Here is a 23,959-nt window from a genome sequence, read left to right as displayed (position 1 = left end):
CAGGGAACAGGGAAATACTCCAGGAAGCATATCCAGAGGAAGACGGACCCAAACCACACATCATTAGGCTGTCTTATTTATTTTAAAACCAACGTTTCATAATTTTGTACTGAATTACATCTTCAGGGCTGTGACCAAGAAAAGATAAAAACATAAAAACTGTTGTAAGTACAGTCTTAGAATACATTTAAAATGTTACAGTAAAAATGAAATAAGAATAAAAACACAACCAACCTAGAGGTGAAACAGTAAGGAACTAAATGGAAAGAAGCCACCACAGTTAGGAGTTACGCTAAATACAGTTGACCAGCAGATGTATGAGTATTTAATGATGGTACAAGTTGTTTTATAAATAACGACTCTAAGATTGTTAAGTCTTGAGGGTTGGCAGTATGACCGATGACGCTAAAACCTTTGTTCTCAATGTAGGTTTTACATTGTTTTGAATGGTTCCTGATGTTGGAGTGCTCTGGGTTCGAGATTCTGCTACCTGTGCGGAAACTAATTCCCCGATGTGAATCAATGCGCACGTTAAGAAGCCTACTGGTGGATCCCACGTAAATCCCTGAAATACATTTAGGGCAAGTATATTTATAGATGACACCAGAGGACATATAAGGACACAGCTGATCCTTAACCTTAAACAAAGAGCCAATAATCAGAGGATTTTTGGGAATTAATTTCACTGATATGGCTGGGAAATGTTCATGGATAATTGTCGTAAATCGTTTTTGAAAGGTTAAGTCACTGGTATATGGAAAGGTTGCAAAGAAATTCATTTTTTGTACTGTTAGGACTTCAGGTCTTTTAGAGAAATGCTTATTTAGTAACTGATTTAACTTTCTATATACTAGCCTGGAGATTTTATTTCTAGTTAACTTCTTTAGAGGTAACTGTTTTCCCTCCAGGCTAGTATATTTTTCGTTATATGAAGTGTTTTTAAGTCGAAATATAACTTAAATACATCTCGTTGTGAAACTAATTTAGCTATTTTTTTCGTTAATACTGTATATGATGTTCTCGGGAATCACAGCTGGCCGTTTTGGGGGAATGTTTTTGTGTAAAAAAAATCAAGATTCCGTTTGTTATTTTCTCTTGATTTCATCATAATAAGAGCTTTACGTATTTATATTTTATCGGCGTGAAAACAGTAGTAATTTGTATTCTTTCATGCCCAGTGGTTTTGATTAAAATACATCCTCTCCAGTTTTATTTACGGTCGAGTTTCATCCATGTTGCCGATGCACGATAATTTATAGTCATTGGCAGCTTTAACATTGTTTTCTCAGCTTCAGCTACAACTTGCAGCTTAAAGTTACTATAGTAGTATATTTCCCTGCCGATCTTTTCTCCAAAGCGAATAAGGGTATAGTATAAAAAATATATCAGTCCTATTGTACAGTACTTAACGTCATTTGTAACATAACTACAGTAATTGTGTATTACCATACGATGGTTGAAATACAAGCACAACAGTTGTTATCCGATACGATTATTAGCAAAACAACAGTTTCCCGTTCGGTTGTTTATGGCTGTACGCATTTATGCAAGAGTATAACGTTACTAACAATACTTTTATCATTCTCTTTTACTTTTTTAACTAGCAGATGGAATAAAGAGATGGAGGAAAAGAAGTTGGTCTACTGTAAGTTGGTCTCTCTCGCTGCCTACGCCTGCATGAATTCTAAAAATATTTTTCCTAAATATTTTCTTATCGGTATTAATTGCTAACCCCATCGTAAACTCGAAATATCGTAAGTCGAATTATCGTAACTCGAGCACTACCTGTATTTGATAATTGTCTTTTCTTCATTAACCAACTTGTACTGATTTATGGGATACTTAAATTCTAAGATGAGGTGCTTAGCTACTGGGTTTTGTGTATTCTAGCCTAACAAATGGCTAATCCGGCACCCTCCAGGTCCCAATGATGCCGGATTAGTGATGGTCAACCTGTATGTACAGGCAATCCCGGTTTACAATATTCATTTATATATAAACCGAAAAATCGTCATAAACCGAAAAATCGTCCGAAAATCGTCAAAAATCATAAGAAAACCTTATTTCTAATACTTTGGGTGCATTGAAAACAATGTAAACTGCATTCTTATTGAGTTTTTCATAAAAAAACCTCCAAATTATGATTATTCTGCCGTTTTGAAACCGTATTTCTTCCGTCGGATCGAAATGAAAAATCGTCATAAAATTGGAAAAATCATAAGAAAACCTTACTTCTAAACTTTGGGACTGCCTGAAAACCAGTATATATATATATATATATATATATTATATATAAATATATATATATATGCGGTTCCGGTTTTGGGTTCCGTTCTTTCTTCCGTCGGAACCTGAAAATCGTAAAGTCGGAAAATCGTCGAAAATCGTAAAAAATCTTAAGAAAACCTTACTTTTAATGCTCTGGGTGCATTGAAAACAATGTAAACTGCATTATTATTGAGTTTTACATCAAAAAAACCTTCAAATTATGATTATTCTGCCATTTTGGGGCCATATTTCTTCCGTATCATATATAACGATCGTAACCCCGAACATGCGTATATAGTAATAAAATAATTTCTGATGAATATATTTGAAAAGCGTATATATAACCTCGAACGTCATATATGAACCATAAATAAACCGGGGACTGCCTGTATATATATATATATATATATATATATATATATATATATATATATATATATATATATATATATATAATATATATATATATATATATATATATATATATATATATATAAATATATATATATATATACCCCTACGTCCCAGACACCCCACACCCAGGTCAAATCCGTGAATGCTTACAACGCCCCTCTAAAAATGCTTATACCTGTCTACCATGAAGGGTCAAACACCAAAGTATGCCCAAAAATACCAGCCTATGTCAAATATACATTAAACTATTACCTTATTACTGTATTAATCTTTCAAATGATACTATTAATATAATTTCCAAGCCATCTTAAACATTTTATCATTACATTTAAACGTACGTACTGTATGGCTTACAGCTGTAGGTGAAAATAATCCAGTCCCCCCTACGTATTCAGCCACGCATTTTCTTTCATACAGTTATAAGCCGTCCCGTTTTCTTTTCGGGGGGAACCATTGGTATTTACGTATACAGTATGTAATTCACAAAAAGCGAGACAAAAATTTAAAAAAATGTATGCACATTTTAAAAAATCTAATACTACGTATATTTGTACCTGTCTACCATGAAAGGTCAAACACCAAAGTACTGTACGCCTAAAAAAACCAGCCTACATCAAATATACATTAAACTATTACCTTATTACTGTATTAATCTTTGAAATGATACTATTAATATAATTTCCGAGTCATCTTAAACATTTTATTGTTACATTTATACGTACGTACTGTATGGCTTACAGCTGTAGGTGAAAATAATCCAGTCCCTCCTACGTATTCAGCCACACATTTTCTTTCATACAGTTATAAGCCGTCCCGTTTTCTTTTCGGGGGGAACATTGGTATTTACGTATACGTAATTCACAAAAAAAGAGACAAACAAATTTAAAAAAAATTTATGCACATTTTAAAAAATTTCATACTACTGTACTTATATATTAAGATTACTACATACGTAAATCACACGGGTACTCACCAGCGATGAATGTTGATTAAAGATGAATTAGCTGTGCAGTGCGATGAATGACGATGAAGATATGACTGCACAGCAAAGCAGAGGAGTTACAACTCATCTGAGGGTGCCTCTTCACCTTCAGGAGGCGCTTCAGGAGGCACTTCTTCAGTTGATTTGGGAGGCACGACTTCAGGTGGTTGGGAGGCACTTCTTCAGGCAATTCGAGAGGCACTACTTCAGGCGATTGGGGAGGCATTCTTCAGGCGATTCAAAGGGCACTACTTCAGGTGATTTGGGAGGCTTTGGAAGGGCCTTCTTCGTCCGTTTGATGAACATGGTGATAGGCAGCTGCTGTTACTGCTTTTTCATGGTGGTGAGGGTTTGATTATAGGGCTCCCATGCTGAATCAAGGATGTTTGAAAACTTTAAGGAGCATTCCATAAAAAAGGATCCCATGTTGAAACATACTCCTGCATATCCTGAATCATTCTCTTCATGTGGGACAGACGTTCCAAAGTCAGGTCCGCTCTCCTCTTCCTCCCCTGAACCTGGCGTATCTTCTTCCTCACTGGCAGACTTCGTCAGCTCTTCCAAATCATGGTCCGTCAGGAGGTCAGAGTGAGCATCAATAAGGGTGCCGATTTCATCCTTGGTGATGTCCTCGAAGCCTTCCCCACCTAGAATCCTCGCCAACTGGACAGCCTTATTAATGGCCGAATATTGAATTTCTTGAGGAGAGAAGCCCCTGTAATCATGAACACACTCCGGCCACAACTTGTTTCAGCATGCGTTCAGGGTCTCCTTCTTCATGTCATTCAGTGATCGGCTGATGATGCTCAGACGTGTGGCAATCGTGAATTTACGCCAATATTCTTTTAGCGTAAATTCACTGTCACTGTCCATTGCAGTTGCAAGGTGCTGGAGGGAGTTCCCGGTATAGAGTGCCTTGAAGGCATGGATCACGCCCAGGTCCACAGGCTGGAGGAGAGAGGTGGTGTTGGGAGGGGGAACTCAAGCTGGACTCCCTTGTAAGAAAGATCGAGAGGGTGGCCACCAGCATCATCCATAATCAGCAACACCTTGAACTCCATGGCCAAGTCATTCAGGTATTGCCTAACTTGAGGGATGAAGCTCTGATGGAACCAGTACTCTGTGTGGACTTTGGTGATCCAGGCCTTAGGGTTATGCATCCAGAACACAGGAAGCAATGCCTTGTTCTTATTCTTGAGGGCCCTGGGGTTTGCAGCCTTGTAAATCAGGGCTGGTTTAAGCATAAAACCAGCTGCATTCCCACACATGATGAGGGTAACCCTATCCTTCTGGGCCTTGAATCCGGAGGCTTTAGCTTCGTACTTCATAAGGTATGTCCAGGAAGGCATCTTCTTCCAGAACAGGCCAGTCTCATCCATATTGAACACCTGTTGTGGATGGTAGCCCTTCTCCTCGATGATCTTCTTGAAGGCCTCTGGATATTTGGCGGCTGCTTCAATGTCTGCAGATGCTGATTCCCCATGCAGACTAACAGACTTTAGGTGGAACCGCTTTTGAAATCGGTGGAACCACCCCTTGCTGGCCTGGAAACCTTGAGGCGCTGATGATGGTCCTGCCTGGGGCTCTTCCCCCTCTTCTTCTTCTGCTGGTTCATCAAAGCCTAAAAATTCTAATTCGCCTTCTTCAACGCCTTCCTCTGCCTGTACGTTGTCGTCGCCTTCCTTAGCAGTTGATAGCTGCTGGTAGAGTTGTCGTGGTTTCTCGCGAATGATGTTGGAGTCGAGGGGTACGTTTTTCTTCCGGCAGTTCTTTATCCAGATTGCCGGAGCAGATTCCACTTTCACAATTGTTTTATCCCACACTGTTGCAACTGTCTTTGCACTACCGGAGTAGCTCATACTCACAGACTTGCGTATCTCCGCCTCTTTCTTCTTCATTTATCTCACTGTGCTGTCATTAACACTGAAATGGCGGCCAACCACGGCAAAACATTTGCCCTCCTTTACCATGTCAAGAAGTTTCACCTTCTCCTCAAGTTTCATAACAGTCTTCTTTCTTTTACTTTTTGCCAGAAGGCTTTGAAGGAGCAGGGCGTTTTTTAGGAGGGATTTTAGGGCCGAATACTGCTGATGCACAAAGATAAAAAATCAAAATGGACAGACACACGGTTTCACACGGTGAGATGCTGCGAACTATACGCACAATCTGAGGAGGATACCGTGGAGCGGTCTCCCAGAATTCCGTGTTCGCGAGTTGGTTGTGAATGTTCAGCCAATCAGCGCCAAGGAAAATGAATGGTGCTTCTGGATTGGCTGCTTTGCAGATGACAGCCATTAGTGTGTCGAGTATCACTGATCCTGGGTACACAGCGTCCAGCATCACGATTTCTTTGTATTTGCAGAGAGGTGGCTTGGGTGAAGCACTTTTAAGAAAAACAGATTTATATTATTGAAAAATTTTGCTGTGTTTACGTTAATATATTACAGTACTGTTATATTTGAAAATTATTAAATCATTTTTAACTTACAAAATGTACTTACAGTAGTCATTAATATATACTTTACATACATGAAAATGCTACGTACCGCAGATGTAAACATACGTACCCTGCAGCGTTCCTGTCGTCTTACGTATTTTAAATATGCTCTACGTACTGCCCGTAGTACTGTACTGTACTATGTATCATCCTAAAACACTTTTTGTACGTAATATTTAAAAATCATCTAACAACAAAACATTTCATAAAATGTATGTACTGTATGCGCAGAAGATCAGCGTTAGTATGTGTACGCGCAACCAGTAGAACCATGCGTATACCGTAGCGGCAAATTATCTGCAAATGACTCAATATAACCTGTTTTATTGCTATCTCACATTTGTGTGTTTTGCGTGTACAGTACTATGGCCTACAAATATTTTTTGAAATCGTGCATTAAGATGTCCTCTGAATGCTCTGCTTCTAAGGCCTCTGGCCAATAGCCTACAATTACAATAATGACTGATGAGAAGAAAGTACTGTAGACATGATTGTTTTGTTAAGAGAGGGCAAAAGTCACGGAGAAGTAGCAGCCCATTACAGCATGACATTAATTGCAGTTGCCTGCATTGAGCATGAACAAGGTAAAATACTCATGCAGCCCTACTGTGCCACCTTCGTTGCCATGTTCAAATACCTTAACATGACAGCGCCTCCCGTCATTCATCGTACTGAACAACTAATTCATCATCATCATCATCTACAGCATACGGAAATCAACATTCATCACCAGTTACTACCCGTATGATTTAACTTTACTGTATTATTTATTATTATTAAGGTACCCAGTGTAGTATTACATAACATTATTATTTAACCCTTAAACGCCTATTGGACGTATCATACGTCGACTAAAATTGTCTGTTGGGTGCCGAGTGGACGTACCGTACGTCGACTACAAAAAATTTCAACCTTCGGTCAACTTTGACCCAACCAAAATGGTCGAAAAATGCAATTGTAAGCTAAAACTCTTACATTCTAGTAATATTCAATCGTGTACCTTCATTTTGCAACAAATTGGAAGTCTCTAGCACAATATTTCGATTTATGGTGAATTTTTGAAAAAACTTTTTTCTTACGCATCGATGTGTAACTCGGCCGAAAATTTCATTAATTCTTTCGTCATTTTGTCGTAATTTTTGCACTGTTCTATATTAGCCGTTACATAAAGTTTTATATATGAAAATGTACGCAATTTCATGTACAATACAGCAAAATACAACCCATGGTTGTAGCTTTTATCATTTTGGAAATATTTTCATATAAACCACGATAACTGCCAAAATTTCAACCTTCGGTCAACTTTGACTCGAACCGAAATGGTCAAAAACGCAATTTTAAGCTAAAACTCTTACGATCTAGTAATATTCAATCATTTACCTTCATTTTGCAACCAATTGGAAGTCTCTAGCACAATATTTCGATTTATGGTGAATTTTTGGAAAAAACTTTTTCCTTACGTCCGCGCCAGAAATTCTTTCGTCATGTTATCGTAATGTTTGCACTGTTTTATATTAGTCGTTACATAAAGTTTTATATATGGAAATGTGCGCAATTTCATGTAGAATACAACAGAAAATAACTCATGGTTGTAGCTTTTATCAGTTTTGAAATATTTTCATATAAATCACGGTAACTGCCAAAATTTCAACCTTCGGTCAACTTTAACTCGACCGAAATGGTAAAAAAACGCAATTATAAGCTAAAACTCTTACATTCTAGTAATATTCAATCATGTACCTTCATTTTGCAACAAACTGGAAGTCTCTAGCACAATATTTCGATTTATGGTGAATTTCTGAAAAAAAAAAAAAAAAAAAAATTTTTCCTTACGTCTGCGCGCGGTAACTCGGCTGAACATCTCAGAAATTCTTTCGTCATGTTGTCGTAATGTTTGCATCGTTTTACATTAGTCGTTACATAAGCTTTTATATATGAAAATGTGTGCAATTTCATGTAGAATACAAGAGAAAATAGCTCATGGTTGTAGCTTTTATCAGTTTTGAAATATTTTCACATAAATCACGATAACTGCCAAAATTTCAACCTTCGGTCAACTTTAACTCGACCGAAATGGTCAAAAAACGCAATTGTAAGCTAAAACTCTTACATTCTAGTAATATTCAATCGTTTAACTTCATTTTGCAATAAATTGGAAGTCTCTAGCACAATATTTCGATTTATGGTGAATTTTAAAAAAACATTTTCCTTACGTCTCTTGCGGTAACTCGGCCGAACATCTCAGAAATTCTTTTGTCTCGTTGTCGTAATATTTGCACCGCTTTATATTAGTCGTTACATAAAGTTTTATATATGAAAATGTGCGCAATTTCATGTACAATACAACAAAAAATAACTCATGGTTGTAGCTTTTATCACTTTTGAAATATTTCCATATAAATCACGATAAATAGAAAAAATTCGACTTTCGGTCAACTTTAACTCGACCGAAATGGTCGAAAACTGCAATTGTAAGCTAAAACACTTACAGTCTAGTAATATTCAATCAATTAGCTTCATTTTTCAACAAACAGGAAGTCTCTAGCACAATATTTCGATTTATGGTGAATTTTTGAAAAAAATTTTTTACGTCCGCATCGTTACTTAATTCATGCATCATTTTGTGAAAATATTTTCTCTGTGTTGCTTTGATCGTTTTAAAATTTGTTATATACCAAAATCATCGCAATTTAGTGTACAATACAACTAAAAAAAATTAACTCATTAGCTTTAACCGTTTTGCTTACAGCGCGATTTGTATACAATTATATACGAGTTTTTTTTTTCGCTGTCATATATTCCAATATTTATATATGATAATGATATTTTTTTTCATTTCTGATGGTTGCATACTAAACTTCAGGCAATGACAAAAAAAATGAGCCAAAAATGAACTCTTAAAAACTAAGCGTGCTGTGATTTTTTGAAAAAAACTTTTTTTCCGCTTCGGTGCTAACTCACCGAACGCCGCCGGCATACGGGAGACGTTTTTGTAAATATGGCTTCGGCGTTAAAGGGTTAATTTCTATTATTATTATATGTACAGTACTGTAGTACAGTACAGGCAGTCCCCGGTTTACGACGGGTCCGGCTTACGACGTTCCGAGGTTACGACGCTTTTCAGATATATTCATTATAAATTATTTCCCGGTTTACGACGCATGTTCCAGGGTTACGACGCGTCGTACGCTGATCCGACGGAAGAAATATGGCTCCAAAACAGCAGAATAATAAAAATTTGGAGGTTTTTTTGATGAAAAACTCAATAAAAATGCAGTTTACATCGTTTTCAATACACCCAGAGCATTAAAAGGCAGGTTTTCTTAGGATTTTCGACGATTTTCGGCTTACGACGCGGCGTAAGAACGGAACCCCCATCGCAAACTGGGGATTGCCTGTATTATTATTGATTTACATGATTATTTAATGTTATTATACAATAAATATGAAAATACAGAATACTATTGCTATACGAAAAAGAAAAAAATCTGCATCCCCAAATGTGGAATTTCCCGCGAATATTTTTATAGATATGTTCCATGGCAAAACCAGCGAATGCATGAGTTTCCCATGAAAATTTTTTAGATAGGTTCCATAGAAAAACCTGCAGTGGGTGAGTCCATGAACCTTGATATATATATATATATATATATATATATATATATATATATATATATATATATATATATATATATATATATATATATATATATATATATATATATATATATATAAATATCTATTATATATATAATATAACAGTATATATATATATATATATAAAATATGAATAAATAAATAATACAACAGTATAATATGAAGATAAAAAAAGTTTCAATGTTTCAACTATATATTTTGAGCACTTCCTTCTGTGCCCCTGTTCACTGGTAAAATATGGACAGATGATGGATACAAGGGTATATATACAAAACATATGTGGGTGTGGCAGTAAGACTCATTGGCATGCAGGTGGTCATTGACCCGGGAAGGATGGAAATTAAGGTATTCCCTTGTGATTCTTAGCTTCGTTAGCTCCAGTCTGGTGGTCGTATTTTCTGAAACACCTTAAGAAGAGGCCTGAGGATTAACCTGTTGATGTCATCTGATTCCCAATGTCCTCCTGACAGGTTCATATTGTTGGTCTGAATGATGATAGCAGATTCCAGCATCTTCCTTTTGTACGGACTACTTTTGAAAACCAGCTCTGCCCCACTCCAGCTTATGGTATGGGCTTTGTCCCTAATATGTAGGAAAATCCCCGAACTCTCTTAAACATATTGTACTGATCTTTTCTGCTGTTATTCTTTGCAAGATGGACTACCCATCTTCCCCACGTAATCTCATTACAATTGCTGCACGGATATTGTAATCTCCTGATTCTCCCCCTTTTTTTTATTTAAGTATACATTAATGAGTGAGCTCCCAATGGATTTGAGATAATGGAAAATAAAAGAATTATTAGACCTGAGAAGTTCTGTAGCTTTTTGATGTTTTCGTCGTACGGGAGCTTCATTTTGTCGTTAAAATCTATTTGCCCGTTGACTTAAAAATACAGTGAACATGGTATAATCTATGGATCCCAAGTTAACTCGGGATTGTAAACATCAACAAAAATTATGCCCTACATATTAAAAACCAACTTACAAACAGTGAAAGATACAAACAACCTTCCGGAAAGTTAACAAGTTTGGAAGTTGGACAGTGACAGTATCGCAGTCGTAGGGAGTCCAATAGATTGCAAAAGCAACCTGTTAGGTCAGGATTTAAAACTACTTATACAGTATTGAGATTCTCTCTTCGACTCCCTCTCATCCAAGTTACTATTTCCACCTCTCCCTCCGCCCAAATTTTTTGCTCTTGTCTTTTCTAGTGTTCCATCTTCCATTGCTCTTGGTTCAAGATCTATGAGTAGATGGTCAACTGGCAGGGTGATGGGTTAGTTTTTGCTTCATTACACAAGATTTTTAAAATTAATCTTACCTATCCATTTTATAGTTTTTACTTCCTTACCAGCGGGAGCTCGACAGATTTAAACAAAACAATGAAAACACTCAGTTTCTGTGAATATCCTTCTTCTATCCATCTACTTCCCCAACCCCAACCAGGGGACTAATAGGTACAAACACCCATAGCCAGCAGTCTACTTCTGTCACTGGCTGCGATAGGAGTTTGGCAGATGCACTCAGTTTTGTTGTTGGTTTGTTCTTTTATTTTTTTAATATCTGTTTGGTACGATCCTGTAAAGAATTACTGTAATAGGCATTAATCCACTTTTATTACCCTCAGGATATGTTTTGCTGAGGGGAAAAATTAGATTGGATAACCATATGAATCGTAACTGAACAAACTGCAGTAATTTATTGTTAATGAAGAGAGTTTGTTAGGTTGTAGAAACAAGTACAGTAAACCCCCGGTACTCACGATTCGCGGCTTTCTCTATGGAACATATATACACATTATTCACAGAAAATTCGACAATTCGCAGTATTGTTCACAGAAATATTCACTAATTACTGTATTTTCATGACTAAATGCACTTTTTGTGATAAAACTATTAAGATACTCAGGTACCCAAGTAGTGCTTGAGTTACGATAATTCGCCTTAAGATAACTCTATTCTGCGATGGGGTAAGCAATTAATACTGATACGACAATATTTATAAAATATTTTTAAATTTCGTGCAGGTGCAGGCAGCAGCGTACAATCAGGCAGCGAGAAAGACCAAATTACAATAGAGCAACTTCTTTTCCTCCATCTCTTTATCCCATCTAGTTAAAAAAGTAAAAGAGAATGATAAATGTACTGTTAGTAACGTAATACTTTTGTGTAAATGCATACAGCCATAGACAACCGAACGAGAAACTCGTTTTGCTGATAACCGAATCGGATAACAGCAGCCATTTTGCCTGTATTTCAACCATCGTACGGTAGTAAACAAGTACTGTAGTTATGTTACAAATGACATTAAGTAGAATAGGACCAATATATTTTTACATTATACCCTTATTTGCTATGGATAAAAGATTGGCACGGAAATACAGTATAAAGCTAAATTTAAGCTGCAAGTTGTAGCTGAAGCTGAGGAAACAATGTTCACGCTGCTAATGACTATAAATTATTGTGCATTGGCAACATGGATGAAACTAGACCGTAAATAAAATTGCAGAGAAAGTATTTTAATCAAAACTACGGGGCATGAAAGAACACATATTACTGCTGTTTTCACGCCTATAAAAGATAAATATGTAAAGCTTGTATTATGATGAAATGAAGTGTAAATAATGAACAGAACCTTGATTTTTTTTACACAAAACAAGGATGCGCCCAAATGGCCAATGCCATCTATTAAAAAAAAAATAGCTAACTTGATTTCACAGTGAGAAGTATTTAAGTTATATTTCGACTTAAAAACACTCTGTATCGTGAAAAATAAACCTTGCCCCATATAAATATGGTATCTAGAGATTCGTTTATGCTAACTAGAAGCAAGAAAGGCACTCTGAACTGAGTAAATACAGGCAGTCCCCGGTTATCGGCGGGGGTTTCGTTGCCGACAGTGTGATGATAACCGAAAATCGGCAATAATAGCACCAACCCCTGGTTATCGGCGCTGATATCCGGTTATTGGTGCCGATAGCCAGGGATCGGCGCCGCCAATAAGTGGGGATTGGTGTCAAAAATCCGATTATCATCGTCACTAGAAAAGCGCCATAAAACCGGATCGCCGATAACCAGGGACTGCCTGTGCGGCAAAATACGCTTCCCCGCGTAATCGATTTCCAAACCAAAACATTGATTGCTATGATCACAATTTATAATACAAAAGCAATATAAGAATATATACAATATTATTGGTTATAGTAAAATAAAGCATAACATTTTAAAAGATCCATGGAAAAGATCCATATTCGTTATGTTGATGTTTGTATAATACGACAGTAATATGTGAATTCTGAATATAGTATAATGTAGGCTAGACTACTGTATATGTATACGATATACCATAGTGTAGGCTAAGCTAATTCTTGTTTGTTATTCAACTTCTCTTTGTACTGAATTGTCATAAGTCAATCTGCATGAACCTCCACAATTAGCTGATATTAATAATTATTATACCGTATATGTATAGAGCATACTTTATAGTGTAGGCTAGGCTACCATATAGCCTATGTATACATGGTACTGAATACCCTAGTGTAGGCTAGGCTATATTTGAGATATATTTTTTCCAACAAACAATGGGTTTTTTTAGAACCTAACCCCCATCGTAAGTAGGATAATATCTGTGTATAAGCATTTTCAGAATTTTTTTTGTGTTTGAACTATCAAAATAGGTAGTTCTAAGTTTTTAGAAGGGTTTTAAGCATTCACAGATTTTAGCTATTTGGGGCGGGGGTGTGGTACGCATCCCCCGCGAATACTGGGTGTTTATTGTACCCTTACTATACAGTATAAAGCAACAGTGCTATCACTGATTATGGAGTCAAACCTAGGAACAAATTCCTGGAGTTCAAAAGCCCTCCAGGTCGAGGGGGACCAATTTTGCTACTTGACAGACTTTCCTGAGCTGAATAAAATTAATAAAAATATTTCGTACCTGCTAGAGAAACCCAGCAAGTACAACGGTGCTGTGAAATGGCGGTCCAGTTACACCGAAGTGGATGACTTCTCACCCTTAGTGAATTACATGAGAGGTATCAGATGGTGAACAAACAAATGCATGCATGAGACTGAGGCTTTCCTGTCTGGGCCTGTGACAGTAGACAGCGAATGATCAAACATACTCACACTGGCCAAAGCTATTCTGGCTGTGCTTGTAAGGCATCCCCAAAGGAAATGACACACTGTGGGCTCACCTCTTCTCTATCTCTCTTGTACATTTTGAGTTTTCTGTAAAAGAAAACTATTGTCCTGGCTTTGTCTGTCCATCCGCACTTTTTCTGTCTGCCCTCAGATCTTAAAAACTACTGAGGCTAGAGGGCTGCAAATTGGTATGTTGATCATCCACCCTTCAATCATCAAACATACCAAAATGCAGCCCTCTAGCCTCAGTAGTTTTTACTTTATTCAAAGTTAAATTTAGACGTGTGCGTCTGGTAACGATGTAGGATAGGCCACCACCAGGCCTTGGTTAAAGTTTCAAGGGCAGTGGCTCATACTGAGACCACTGAAAGATAGATCTATTTTCGGTAGCCTTGATTATACGCTGTACGGAAAAACCCTGATTGCGCTGAAGAAACTTTGTCGCATTTTTTACTTGTTTATACTGATATTACTTAATGCAGTCCAATACTGTACTACATATAGTACAATAGTTTTCAGTATGTGTGCACGTGTACAAGGCATATGCATACACGTGCATCGTGTTAGGATATATGTGTGTGCAAACAATGTGTTTGTCATTATTTCATAAATAATTTGCAGTTATTTACGAATTAAGACACAATTTTTATCTTTTTTGTACTGTAAACATAAGTACTGTAGGTAGTGATACATACATGTATTTTTATAGGCAATTCATTTTGCAAATACTGTATATCTCTGAAATCGAATGACAAGTAAATAAATATTTTAAATTGAATGATAATTACAAAATACCAATTAGGACAGGATATTAGGTAATTTATAAGAAAATGGGACACCATAAGCTATGAGAGTTGACCCTGGGGTACCCTAAATATATATGTACAGGTATACATATGCCAGTTTCTTACTTTGCGGATTACATTACTTACCACAACCCTGGTAACGTCTGTTGAGGTATAACAGTATCCAAAACCATGCGTACAAAAACCTCCCTCTGAAAAAAAATATTAGCACTCCTATAAAAGTGAACTTACCAGTGAGAATGAAGTGTCATAGACAGTGCAAGGAAATACTCCACAGCTGGAGACGGGAATGCCACTGCTAATGGTATTGCACCCATCAAGATTCCAGACAATATACGTTCTGCTGTCCAGTGCAACACGTGGTCATGACCAGCCTGCTCTATTTCTGGGGCTGCACTCTTCTTAGCTGAGATACTAATGAATTTTGCCTGGAAAACAAAAACATAATGTTATGGAAATAATTCTTTAGCCACATCAAAAAAAATTTGCATGAACTGATGATTACAACTTTAACCATGATCCTCCTCTTGCTGTAATCTTTTAGAGCAGCAAGTACAAACCATCATTCCTGATTAGTTTGCATCATTTACCCTCACTACTGGCTGTCACGATTTACAACACACTACTCAGCAATCACAGCCACATGATCCAATTTAGTGTTCATCTGACAACTGACAGCAAGCAATTGATAAACATTTGATGGAAGTGCTAGTACAGCTGGTGGCAAAAGAGGAGGGAGACTTCTTTTTGTACAGCACAAGTTCCTTTAAAATTAAACCACCATTAGCTTTCTCCTGTTACCATTTAGTACAGTATTAAATTTTATTTTCCTTTGTTATTCTTTTAAAATATACCATTTTGTTATTCTTTTAAAATATACCAACAAGTTTGTCAATAAAACCATGAAATTCTTCCCCACAGATATACGTACAAAGATTTTTGTGATATTCCCAAAAATAAAAAAAAAACATTAAATATTGCACTGTACTGGAGTTCAATTTAGTAGGAAATAATCACCTTCACGTTTCAGTGGAGAACACTGATAGGCCTGGACTCTGGCCTACTCCCTAAATGACCAAGTACAACTGCTGTCAAGTATTTTGGTACACTTCGTGCTGAGCTAAGGATAAGGAGACAACTGGGAACTCCACATTATTATTATTATTAAAACAGTTTAACCAGACCACTGAGCTGACTATCAGCTCTCATAGGGCTGGCATGAAGGATTTGGATGTAATGCCAGGTCCAAGCCAGAGGCCTAGCACTGGGACCTAATAGGTCATTCGGTATGGTGATGAATGAATGAAAATGAAATTAAAAACTGCACTAAGGCATATGCTCCCATACTGAAACACACACACACACACACACACACACACACACACACACACACTGAATACATTTATACTCATGTTTTCGTATATAATCGCTAAAAAGGGATATTAAAATTCAGAATAAGTTAAGCGACATTTGAAAATTTTGTTGTTTTAAAATTCAGATGCCCTAAGGGTTTCATATTTTTATTATTAACTTATTTTTATATTTTTTTAATTAAATCACAGTTCCTCATGAACATTAAAATTGGAATTACTAAAAATATAGAAGATTCTGACAAAATTTCCTTCATTGAACTACTTTCAAAATTTGATAGTCGTTGGTTATATTTTGGACATTCACACAAAAAATGCTTGACTGTTATCAACATGTTGCACGCTGGGTATTCGGGAGGAGGGCCATGTGGACTGTTCATTAACCCTTAAACGCCGAGCCTCTACTTACAAAAACGTCTCCCGTAAGCCGGCGGCGTTCGGGAGTTAACGCCGAAGTGGAAAAAAAGTTTTTTTCAAAAAATCACAGCACGCTTAGTTTTTAAGATTAAGAGTTAATTTTTGGCTCCTATTTTTTGTCATTGCCTGAAGTTTAGTATGCAACCATCAGAATGAAAAAAAATATCATTATCATATATAAATATTGAAATATATGACAGCGCAAAAAAAAATTTTTCATATATAATTTTATACAAATCACGCTGTGAGCAAAACGGTTAAAGCTAACGGGTTATTTTTTTTTCTTTGTATTGTACACTAAATTGCAATGATTTTGGTATATAACAAATTGTAAAACGATGAAAGCAACACAGAGAAAATATTATCACAAAATGATGCACGAATTCGTAACGCGCGGACGTAAACATTTTTTTTTCAAAAATTCACTATAAATCGAAATATTGTGCTAGAGACTTCCCGTTTGTTGAAAAATGAAGCTAATTGATTGAATATTACTAGACTGTAAGTGTTTTTGCTTACAATTGCAGTTTTCGACCATTTCGGTCGAGTTAAAGTTGACTGAAAGTCGAATTTTTTCTATTTATCGTTATTTATATGAAAATATTTCAAAATTGATAAAAGCTACAACCATGAGTTATTTTCTGTTGTATTGTACATGAAATTGCGCACATTTTCATATATAAAAGTTTATGTAACGAGTAATATAAAACGGTACAAACATTATGACAATGTGACGAAAGAATTTCTGAGATGTTCGGCCGAGTTACCGCGCGGACGTAAGGAAAATGTTTTTTTAAAAAATTCACCATAAATCGAAATATTGTGCTAGAGACTTCCAATTTATTGCAAAATGAAGGTAAATGATTGAATATTACTAGAATGTAAGAGTTTTAGCTTACAATTGCGTTTTTCAACCATTTCGGTCGAGTTAAAGTTGACCGAAGGTTGAAATTTTGAGTTATCGTGATTTATGTGAAAATATTTCAAAATTGATAAAAGCTACAACCATGAGCTATGTTCTGTTGTATTCTACATGAAATTGCACACATTTTCACATATAAAAGTTTATGTAACGACTAATGTAAAATGATGCAAACATTACGACAACGTGACGAAAGAATTTCTGAGATGTTCGGCCGAGTTACCGCGTGCAGATGTAAGGAAAAAGTTTTTTTTTTCAGAAATTCACCATAAATCGAAATGTTGTGCTAGAGACTTCCAGTTTGTTGCAAAATGAAGGTACATGATTGAATATTACTAGAATGTAAGAGTTTTAACTTATAATTGCATTTTTTTACCATTTCGGTCGAGTTAAAGTTGACCGAAGGTTGAAATTTTGGCACTTATCGTGATTTATGTGAAAATATTTCAAAACTGATAAAAGCTACAACCATGAGTTATTTTCAGTTGTATTCTACATGAAATTGCGCACATTTCCATGTATAAAACTTTATGTAACGACTAATATAAAACGGTGCAAACATTACGACAACGTGACAAAAGAATTTCTGGCGCGGATGTAAGGAAAAAGTTTTTTTCAAAAATTCACCATAACTCGAAATATTGTGCTAGAGACTTCCAATTTGTTGCAAAATGAAGGTAAACGATTGAATATTACTAGAATGTAAGAGTTTTAGCTTACAATTGCGTTTTTTTACCATTTCGGTCGAGTCAAATTTGACCGAAGGTTGAAATTTTGGCAGTTATCGTGGTTTATGTGAAAATATTTCCAAACTGATAAAAGCTACAACCATGGGTTGTATTTTGCTGTATTTTACAAGAAATTGCGCACATTTTCATATATAAAACTTAATGTAACCGCTAATATAAAACAGTGCAAAAATTACGACAAAATGACGAAGGAATTTCTGAAATTTTCGGCGGAGTTACCGCGCGGGCGTAAGGAAAAAGTTTTTTTTTCAAAAATTCACCATTAATCGAAATATTGTGCTAGAGACTTCCAATTTGTTGCAAAATGAAGGTACATGATTGAATATTACTAGAATGTAAGAGTTTTAGCTTACAATTGCGTTTTTCGACCATTTCGGTCGAGTCAAAGTTGACCGAAGGTTGAAATTTTTTGTAGTCGACGTACGGTACGTCCACTTGGCACCCAACAGACAATTTTAGTCGACGTATGATACATCCAGTAGGCGTTTAAGGGTTAAGTGTCCATGTGTCAAACAGGTATGGCCTATTCAAAGACGTGTCAGAATTACTCCTATATCTCTCTCTTTCTCTCTCTCTCTCTATGATGAACTCCATTTTCCAACACTGGATTTTATCTGTTTTAATTTATTATTTTCAGGTTCTTCACTCCATATATTTTGCCATTTACTCAGAATGATTTTCTTATGTTATATATTCACAAATTAGGATTTCTACATCTGATCTTGTCATGTGGACCAGTTCTTTAGCAACCTCTTTGTTTCCTTTAATCTCCACATAGACAAGGATCCAACATATTTCAATATTTTTTCCATTATCACACAACTTATGGCGTGAAAATGAAGTTTTCATAATAAAACTAATATTGTAATACTTACCTGAACACCTGAATTAGCCCTGGTCACCCACCAGCCCAAACTATATCCCCATAGCTTTTACCCACTAAGTGGGTAATTAACTGTCAGCGTTACCAACGCTTACAGGAAAATCTTGTCAAATGAGTTACCTGAAGTACCGTTGGCAACACTGTTGCAAGTCCCGGCCGAGTGAGGCCGAGATCCCCAAATGCATTGTTCACTAATCAAATTGAAGTTGGGAGGAGGGTGGGAATCATTCAGCTGTTCAGGTAAGTATTACAATATTAGTTTTATTATGAAAACTTCATATTGCAATACACTCCCTGAACACCTGAATTAGCCTGATAACAAAATTTAGTGGAGGTGGGATCAATCTAATTCAGCCCGACCTTCCAACTGGGAAAGCAGGTAACTCATTATTCACCTACTTTGTATAAATGAATGTATCCTCACCTGGTTATCCCACTCGGCAGGTGAGAATGTTTGTAAAGAGAGTACCCCCGACGTCAGTCTCATGTCTAGGTACTGTCTGAGTCAAGCTACTGCTCATGTGGTATTCAAACCTCCTCATGGATAGAGAGTAGCAAAATAAAAACCAACCTACCATGTGGCTAATCACAGCCTCCCATGACTAGTGGAGAACGACGAACCTCCCATGTGGCTAATCAAGGCACTCTCACGTATGGAGGGTCTGAGTCGAGCTACCTCTCATGTGGTATTCAAACCACCTCATAGATAGAGAGTAGCAAAATGAAAAACCCACCTACCAAGTGGCTAATCACAGCCTCCCATGATTAGTGGAGAACGACGAACCTCCCATGTAGCTAATCAAAGCACTCTCATGTATGGAGGGGTAAGATGAACCTCCCATGTGGCTAATCAAAGCACTCTCATGTATGGAGGGGTACGAAGAACCTCCCATGTGGCTATTGTAGCCTCTCATGTATGGAGGTGAGGTGAAGTTGAGTGTGCAGGGTGTTCGAGTTCTTCGCCGCCCGTTGCCGACAATGTCTGCGCAGAAGAAGTTGAAGAAACCAAACCTGTCCACTGGATCTTCCTAACTTCACAGCACTAACATCAAATTTAATACCCTTACTTTGAACCCCGACTAACAGAAATCCAAAATTCCAGAGTTCCTCAGACTACATTCATTACCTAGAGTTCCTCCCACCCTTAACAATACTACGTAATTAATTATAAGATCGAGTTGGTCTTCACAAAAGGACCAAGCGAGTAACTCTTCTTCTTTGAAGAAAACTGAATGTCTTTGAGGTAGAAAGTCGTGAAAACCCGACACCGACTTCCAAGTGTCCGCTTCCAAGAACCTCCGCATTAAGAGAGTACCCCCTTAGCTAAATGAACGCACCCACAATAGAAGGGTTAGCCGCTACATACGGACTAAGAGAATAACTTTCATGTAAAAAGGAAAACGATGAATCCCCCAAGTGGCTATTCAGAACCTACCCATTAAGGAGGGAATGAGGTAGAGTGCAGAGCCAATGACCCTCCGCCCTGCAGGTTGTGGCAAAGGCCGACGAGCGAAGAAGTGTCCCAGCGCCGATGAAACAACATAGGCTAGCCTACAAGAGCACCTCTTTGGACTCTCATAGGGAAACTATCAAGACTAGGATACTTAAGACGTACTAAACTTAAGTTCATGTGATTATACTATCACTGTTGCTTAAGATTCTAAAGCCTAGAAGGAATTCCTCTATCTGGATAGAGCTAAATGAACGCACCCTAGATAATAGACTTCGCTGTTAAACGTGGACTAAGAGAATAACCTTCCGAGTCTTCGCACAAGAGGATACCACCTCAGCTAATTGAACGCACCCTATACAGGAGAATTCGCTGCTATACGCGGTCGGGCGAACTGAACGTCTCTTAAGCAAAGGAAGGAAACACAGACGGACTGCAAGTAAACTACGTCCAGAATAGAAGACTCTGAACCATTCCTTAGAAAGGAAGATGAAGTGGACATACTCCAAATACTGTGCAGTAATGAAAAAAAAAAAGTAAAAAAAAAAAAAAAAAAAAAAAAAAATGTTAAATGCTAAATATAATGTCACATCAAATTAAATTGTGTTCAAGGGCATAAAGCTCACACAACAAGAGAATCGTGAAGTGTGCCCGCAACTGTGTTTGTGGAGTGAGCGCTTATGAACCAGGAACCAGGAACCCTTTCTCCGAAAAAGACTAATTGCATCCTTGACAGCGGACGGGAAGGATTCCGCAGTGATACAAGAAGTGTACACAGAATCAGACGGAGTTTCTCAACCTTTGATAAATAGACTAATATTCGCATCGGACATAAAGACATCCCTGCTGATGCTGGAACCGAACACTTGCAGATAAAGAACCTTGAATGAACGAAGCAGAGTTTTAGCCTCCGACTGTCTTTGCCACGACTTCTGGAAGAAGAGAAACATTTATCATTTCCCGCTTAGGAAACCAGCCTAGGAAACTTCCCGAAGTTTGCCCACCTTTCTATATGCAGCTAAAGCCGAAAGGAAAAAAACACCTAATCGGTTATCTTAACATTAGAACTTCCGACAAATCTCACGAGGGAGCCCGAGTCAGCAAGACCGGATATTAAACTTACGGGAACGTAATAAATCAAAGAAGATCTTACTACTAGAAATTTTCGGGAAGATGGAAAAATGTACTGCAAAGTGCTGAGCGGTAGCCAGCAATAGTCGAAAATGGAAGAATCTTGACTTTCCGAAGGAATAGGAGAAAACCAGCTATTTTGGTTATGGCAGGCCTAAAGATGGAATGACCTTCCTTATGACACAGACTTCCCCATGTCAAGCTGACCTGGTAAAGCTTACAGGTTGACTTCTCAAGCTGAAAGAAACACTGTCTAGACACAGCTTTAGAGTGTCTGGACTGTCTAGTTGTTTGCTCAGCAATCGCCCGCAACTAGGTTCATCACGCAAGAGTTTGGATGATAATGGTGAAAATGTGGTTGTCTAAAAGATCTTCCGCATGAGGAGGAACATCGGAACTTCCGTAAGTAGCATTAGGAATTCCGGAAACCAAGGGCATTAGGGCCAGCAAGGAGCTACAGTCATAGACGTTTTGATGCTCCCGCAATTCCTGATTACCTGATGAATGAGACCGAATGGCGGAAAGCATGCACCTCTAAGTTCTAATGATCTTGTTCCCCCGAGTTCTCAGATACGACTTGGCAGTTACGATGTCGCAAAGCAGACCCACTAATGTGTTGCGCACTAGGACTGAAAAACACCTGAGGGCTTCCTTTACAGCCCTGAGGTTCCCGAAGGTTATGACTCGTCTCATTCCCGATCCCCCAGAGGCCCAAAGCCTGGTCCTCCAAGGTTGCTCCCCAACCTTGATATGAGGCATCTGAGTACAGATGAACGTTGGGAAGAGGGGAGACTAAAGACCTTCCGGATGTGAGTTGCGCTTCTTCTGACTATCACAGAAGATCCGACAAGCGAGAATCGTTCCAGATTATACCTGCATTCTCAATGTGGAAGTCCCAGTGATTCCAAAAACATACCATGCGGAGACACAAGACCCTGGAATTAATGAGAGAGAGAGAGAGAGAGAGAGAGAGAGAGAGAGAGAGAGAGAGAGAGAGAGAGAGAGAGAGAGAGAGAGAGACATTAATTCTCCCTAAGAGGCTTCTCCAAGTGGGTACCGGCTGTTCCCTGGTGGACAAGAACACCACTACTTCAACATTTTGTACCCTCAACGATGCATAATTGCCGACACTGGAGACATGAGTTAGAAGCAACAAGTTCATTATACTGGCCACATCCCTTGAACCCAGAGCAGCCACACTAATCATAGCTTGCTGTGACGCTACTGCTGACGACAGCTACACGAAATTGACCATGGAGGAGATATCCTCCTCCCTAAAAGACTGTTGCAGAGCGCAAAGGCGCCCTCAACAGAACTCTCTCTGAATGTCTGGATAGTGAGGCGGAAGCTTTAAAAGAAGTCCCTCCTCTTCTGCCAAAGAATGTTGTACAGTCAGGCAAAATGTTAACCTGGTATGCCAGCCCCACTGACACCGAAGTGATGACGTGTCAGGCAGTACCGGACTGGAGGGAGTATATCCATCTTGTTTGAGAAAACCTTATCAACCTGTATACATCCACATAGAGAGGACAAGGCCTCTGGATGGCTGCAAAAGGTGTCCTCCAAGATACAAGCCTCCTTAGATGAAACTGAGACCAAACAATTGACGAAGGAACCCGAGAGAGAAGAGCCTCAACAGATACGTTGAGAGGAACCCTGACATCCGCAGAAGGGTTATCCACTACCTTGTTAAAACCCCTCCTGAATAGGAAGCAAGGTTGAATCCTGCTTACTTGACCCTATCAAAGCCACTAACCTACGTCTGCCTCCCCTAATGCCTGCCCGACACGGCCAAAGCAGACCAGGTTCTTTGATGATTGAGCAACTACCGGTTCTGTCGCATATAGCGACTTGAACATCGTTTGATTTGGTAGTGTAGGCTCCTCCGGAACCTTGGATTGAGGATAAGTGAGGATGAAGTATACCATCCGCTTGCACTCGTTCTCATAGCTGAAGGAGAACTAATATCCGGTACCGGATCCTCTTCTTCAAATGAACAATCCTTGTCCGACCGAGCCAGAGGATTGTCGGACTGGTCCGACCGAGCTGGAGGATTGTCAGACTGGTCCAACCAAGCTGGAGGATTGTCGGACTGGTCCAACCGAGCTGGAGGATTGTCGGACTGGTCTGACCGAGCCGGAGGATTGTCGGACTGATCGGACCGAGCCGGAACAGGAAAGAGGCAGGCTGACCCCTAGCAAATACTGAACTCGAAAACCTGGAACTCGCTACACCTGGGTGCGTGAGACACACCTGACGTATCAAT

At 38.1% G+C, this 23,959-nt stretch overlaps 1 protein-coding gene across 3 annotated transcripts in view; it reads right to left on the bottom strand.

Annotated features, from left to right (window-relative positions):
* Positions 1 to 23,959, bottom strand: part of SdhD (succinate dehydrogenase, subunit D) — a 97,425-nt gene that overhangs the window by 12,371 nt on the left and 61,095 nt on the right. For 2 of the 3 annotated variants that reach the window (XM_067107188.1, XM_067107187.1), the window contains one exon: positions 15,003 to 15,199. In XM_067107188.1, the coding sequence (XP_066963289.1) occupies positions 15,003 to 15,199 (197 nt within the window). Of the gene's footprint in view, positions 1 to 60; positions 566 to 15,002; positions 15,200 to 23,959 lie in introns of those variants that run through there. The other variant, XM_067107189.1, reaches the window with a different exon arrangement.

Source organism: Macrobrachium rosenbergii, chromosome 8, assembly GCF_040412425.1.
Source record: "Macrobrachium rosenbergii isolate ZJJX-2024 chromosome 8, ASM4041242v1, whole genome shotgun sequence".
Lineage (NCBI taxonomy): Eukaryota > Metazoa > Arthropoda > Malacostraca > Decapoda > Palaemonidae > Macrobrachium > Macrobrachium rosenbergii.
The sequence above is the reverse complement of the archived record's forward strand: the minus strand, read 5'-3'. Positions and strand labels throughout refer to the sequence as shown.